Raw genomic sequence first — 5529 nt, 5'->3', positions numbered from 1 at the left:
AGGTAACTTTGATCATGCTCAAGATAACACAACCAACCATCAGAATTCACCAAAATCTCATCAAAACATGTCATACAAACTGCATTTCATTAGGCAAGCATCAATATTTAATTGTTTACACTAGAAAATGCATTCAAGACATTCATTGACCGGGAGATAACCATTAATGACAAAATTTCAAAACTACGCCTAAAACATTAAAATGACAAGTCAAAATTTAAAAATAAGAGCCCTCCTCACACTATTTATTAATATAATCTATTCTAATTTATTTTATTAGGAATTTATTATTTTTATTATTTTTCTTCTTTCCCCACCCCCACATTAAAAGAATGCATTGTCCTCAATGTATAAGAAAGTGCAAGAAAAGAAGAAGAATAATACAAATTCTTCCCTTTTTAGGATTGCAGCAAAATGCTCCCAAGGAGCTGCTATCCGCTTTTGACTGATAACAATGCCTGCTTTTGAGCGCATAGTGGTGGGCTGGACAACAAATAAAATCTAAAGAAAAATTGGTGAAAAATGACAGAAAAACATTAAAGTTAAAAGTGCTAAATCAAATAAACATAAACATAAGATAACTAATAAGTACTACATCAAAATAAAACATAAGATAACTAAACGAATTCAGATCATCAGCCGGTCCTTGGCCGGCTTGAGATCGTGGGCCGGCTGCAGGCGGGCTGAAGGACTGATTTCAGTTTTAAATATATTTTTTTTTCGTCTTTTATTAATCGGTCGGTGTTTGGCCGGCCTGGCTTCGAGGACTGGCTGAAAGCCGGCTGACCTGCTGGATCCGATTTTTCAACTAGAATTTTTTTTTAATTTAAAAAAAATATTTTTTTATTAAACATGATAAAAAAAACATAAATTAAGCCAAATCATGCTTGTTTAATGTCACTAGCCTTGACCGTATAACAATAGTTTCATGGAGGATCAACTAGAGCAACTCGCTCATGTCCTTGATCAATAAAAGTTCTAAGACATGGTTTGCACCATTGTCCAAGAACCTTAAAATTGTCTCCACTCGCGCTCTCCAATTCCACTACTTCTGGACCAATGTTGCGCCGAAGTTTGAATGGTCCACTCCATTTTTATATAAGCTTGCCTGCACAAGATCCTTGAGAAGTATTTAGCATAACAAACTTACCATCACTGAGGTTTTCTGGCTGCAATGGTCCTATGTCATTAGCCTTGTGACAGAGTCTCAACTTCCACCCTGCCCATTTCTTGGGTTTACCCTTTCGTGGTTTTGTAGGAAGTGGAAGTTTCGAAGGTGCCCGCTTCTCTACTGATCGTGCAGGTTTATCACATAAGGGCTCGCACATTGTTCTCTCTTTGCTTGATGGGTCGATTTCTTGGAATATCTCAGGAATGGACAAGTACATAACTTCCCTCTTGTTTTCATTCCCCCCTTTCCTCAACACAGTCGACCTTCATGCATTTTTTTTCATTACTTAAGCCTTGCTCGCTCTTCTTCATTTCAAACTCCACGTTTTCTTCACCTATTCGCAGAGTCAGCTTGCCTGCATTCACATCAATGAGTGCTCTGCTTGTGTTCATGAATGGGCGTCCAAGGATCAATGGGCATTCTTTGTCAATTTCATAGTCAAGGACGACAAAATACACTGGGAATATAAATTTTTCGACCTTAACTAAAACATTTTCCACGATCCCATATGGCTTTTTGACCGAATGGTCAGCCAACTGCAGCATCATTAGGGTGGTCTTAACCCGTTGGTCACCAAGTAGTTGCCTAAACAAAGATAGAGGCATTAAATTTATACTAGCACCCAAATCACAAAGACAATTAATAGTTTGCAAATCACCAATAGTACAAGGAATAGTAAAACTCCCTAGATCATCGAGTTTCGTTGGTAATTTGCTCAAGCTGATTGAGCTGCAATTTTCAGTAAATGGAACCGTATTCTCATCCCAGCTTCTCTTGTTCATAAGGATGTCCTTTAAAAACTTTGCATAATGCGGCATTTCTCGTAATGCGTCAGCCAAACTGATGTTGATTTGTAGCTTCTTGAAAGTTTCTAAAAACTGATGAAACTTCCAAGTATCTTTTGGCTTCCACAATCTCTGTGGGAAAGGTATTTTTGGTACATACGGAGGTAGTGGAGTAGGCTTAGTGACTACCTTTTCAGGTTCATTTTCCTCATGCTGCTCCTTTTCTGCTTCTAATATAACCTTCTCGGTATGATCTTTAGGCAACACTTTTGAACTCCTTAGTGTTATCGCCTTGACTTGCTCTCTTGGATTTGCCTCAGTAGTGGATGGTAAACAACCTTGATTTTGATTTTGTAGTGCTTTAGCCATCTGTTGTATTTGCAATTCTTGGTTATGAATAGTAGCAGCATGATTCTTAAGTGCTTGTTGAGTCTTTGCGTCCTTCATTATGATCAATTCCATCATTTTATCAATTTTGCTGTGCAGAGACTCTCCATGTTCGTTGTGCTGGAAACCAGGTGGATGCTGTGGCCTATTGTTATGATGGTAAAAGCTGCCTTGATTCTGGAAGTTACCCAAATTCTGTTGTGGTCTTTGTTCTCCTTGGAAACTAGGACCTGTCTGATTCTGGGTCTGGTTTCCATTATCCTTCCATGATAAATTTGGGTGATTTCTCCACCCTGGATTGTAAGCAGCAGCATATGGATTATTTTTTGGTCTCTGTCCTCCCACATAGTTGATTTGCTCGTTGATCTGCTGCGACATCACATAGCACTCATTCGCCATATGGCTAGGATCTCCACAAAACTCACAGTTACTCTGGATTGAAGCAACACTATGAGTGTTGGGTGCTACAACTTGTTTTGTGAGAAAATCCTGTAGTAGTGACTTGACCGTCTCTACTACTGGGTCAGCAGCAACTGCCATCACTCCTCTCTAAGCAGCTGCTTTCGCCCTCTCAGTTGGCCAAGAACAGCTGTTCACTGCCAACTCATCTAACAGCTCAAATGCTGCGTCGGTGGTCTTCCTCATCAATGACCCTCCATCTTTCAAGTAGACTTTGTCATTCTTGATTATGCAGTTGATAAAAACTGCCCTATGATTCTTGGGCGTCCTTTCATGAATACGGGAAGGGCACTAATCGATGTTCATGCTGGAAAGTTGACTTTGAGGATTGACGAAGATAGTGTGGAATTTGACATGAAAAAGTTGATGCGAAATGCTACCGAAGAGGAAGGATGCATGTGAGTTGATGTATTTGATTAAATGGTGTCTGAACAACTCAAGAGAAATATGGAAGTAATAAACCAAGGTAGTGAGACTAACTTAATCGATTTCAAGATTTCAGGTACAGAGTTCGTCCAATCCACCAAGTGTTCAGAGGGGAGAATTGAATCTGCACAAGTATCAGAGGTATCTTTCACCTCTGAAGAACCAACTTAACAAGATGAGGGAGAAGATCCTGAAGAGGATGAACCTACGTTAGAGGAGTTAATTAGAAACGAGAGGGTAACACCACCATCTTCTGTTAAACCACCAAAAGTGGAGCTTAAAACGCTTCCATCACATCTGAGGTACGCATTCCTAGGTGAAAATAATACATTGCCAATTATAATCTCAAGCAAATTGATAGAATCACAAGAGTAGCAAGTGATTCAAGTGGTGAAAAATCATATTTTGGCAATTGGATGGCAAATTTCTGACATCAAGGGGATTAGCCCATTAGTGGTGATGCATAAAATTCATCTTGAGGATGAATCCAAGTCACTAGCACTGCGACAGAGGAGGCTCAATCAAAACATGAAAGAAGTAGTTCACAAAGAAATTGTGAAATTGCTTGATGCTGGAATTATTTACCCCATTTCTGACAGCCCATGGGTAAGTCCCATTCAATGTGTTCCGAAAAAAAGGGGTATGACAGTGATTGAGAACAGCAAGGGGGAGCAAATCTCCACAAGGACAGTAACGGGGTGGTGTGTCTGTATTGACTACCGCAAGTTAAATACAGAAACAAGCAAAGACCACTTCTTGTTACCTTTTATTGATCAAATGTTAGAGCTGGTAGCGGGCCACGCTTTTTATTGTTTTCTTGATGGTTATTCCGAATATAACCAAATTCTTATTTTTCCGGGTGACCAAGAGAAAACAACTTTTACTTGTCCTTTTGGAACATTTGCATATCGCACGATGCCGTTTGGTCTCTGTAACGCACCAGCAACATTTCAGCGATGCATGACCTCCATATTTTCTGATATGATGGAAGATGTTATGGAAGTTTTCATGGATGACTTCTCAGTGTTTGGAGATTCTTTTGAGGGATGTTTGAAGAATCTCAATCGAGTTCTAGCAAGATGTGAAGAGACAAATTTAGTGCTAAATTGGGAGAAATGCCATTTAATGGTGGAAGAAGGAGTAGTCTTAGGCCATAAAATTTCAAAGGATGGCATTGAGGTAGATAGTGCGAAGACGAAAGTAATCGAGAAACTTCCACCACCAACCACTGTTAAGGGAATTCGTGCCTTTCTAGGGCATGCTGGTTTTTATCGTCGCTTTATCAAAGATTTTTCCTCAATTGCTAGACCTCTTACTAATTTGCTTGTGAAAGATACTCCTTTTGATTTCACTAATGATTGTTTGCTAGCATTTGAAAAACTAAAGGAAGCTCTAGTCTCGGCACCGATTATCTCTTCGCCAGATTGGGAGCTACCTTTTGAACTGATGTGCAACGCGAGTGATCAAGCTCTAGGATGTGTTTTGGGGCAGAAAAAGGATAAGAAACTGCATGTGATCTATTACGCAAGCAGAACAATGGCAGGGGCTCAGCTCAATTACACCACTGAGAAGAAAATGATCGCCGTGGTGTTTGCATTGGATAAGTTTCAATAATACTTTGCTATGTTCCAAAGTTGTCATCGATATGGATCATGCCGCACTGCGATATCTCTTTGCAAAATAAGACGCAAAGCCGAGACTGATTTGGTGGGTGCTACTCATGCAGGAGTTTGACATCAAAATCAAAGACAAAAAGGGGACGGGAAATGTGGTAGCTGACCACTTATCAAGGTTAGAAATTCCTGAACCTATACCATTAGGAGTGGAAATCAATGAGAGATTTCCAGATGAAATGCTTATGATGATTTCCGAGGTGGAGACACCGTGGTATGCAGACATTGCAAATTATTTATCTTCAAATATTATGCCACCTGACATGTCTTATCATCAAAGGAAAAAAAAATTAAGTGATGTTAAAAGGTTTCTCTGGGATGAACCGTACCTCTTCAAGGTATATGGGGATGGAATGCTAAGACGATGTGTGCCTCTTAACGAGATGCGATCCATTTTTAGTCATTGTCATGAGTCATCTTATGCGGGGCATTATGGTACGGCAAGAACCGCGGCTCGTGTGCTTAAAAGCGGATTCTTTTGGCCAACACTCTTTAGAGATGCAAAGGATTTTGTAAATCATTACGATCGATGCCAACGAGTTGGAAATATCTCACGAGATGAGATGCCCCTGACTTCCATCCAAGAGGTAGAAATTTTTGACGTTTGGGGGATTGATTTCATGGGGCT

The 5529-nt window shown here is 39.9% G+C and overlaps 1 protein-coding gene across 1 annotated transcript; it reads right to left on the bottom strand.

Annotated features, from left to right (window-relative positions):
• Positions 1 to 1404: 1404 nt before the first annotated feature.
• LOC130015266 (uncharacterized) lies at positions 1405 to 2883 on the bottom strand. Its single transcript, XM_056105047.1, has one exon. It carries the CDS (start codon positions 2881 to 2883, stop codon positions 1405 to 1407), a length of 1479 nt encoding a protein of 492 aa, XP_055961022.1.
• Positions 2884 to 5529: the final 2646 nt, after the last annotated feature.

This window comes from Mercurialis annua, linkage group LG3, assembly GCF_937616625.2.
Source record: "Mercurialis annua linkage group LG3, ddMerAnnu1.2, whole genome shotgun sequence".
NCBI lineage: Eukaryota > Viridiplantae > Streptophyta > Magnoliopsida > Malpighiales > Euphorbiaceae > Mercurialis > Mercurialis annua.
Note: the sequence above shows the minus strand (reverse complement) of the source record. Positions and strands in the feature narration are given on the sequence as shown.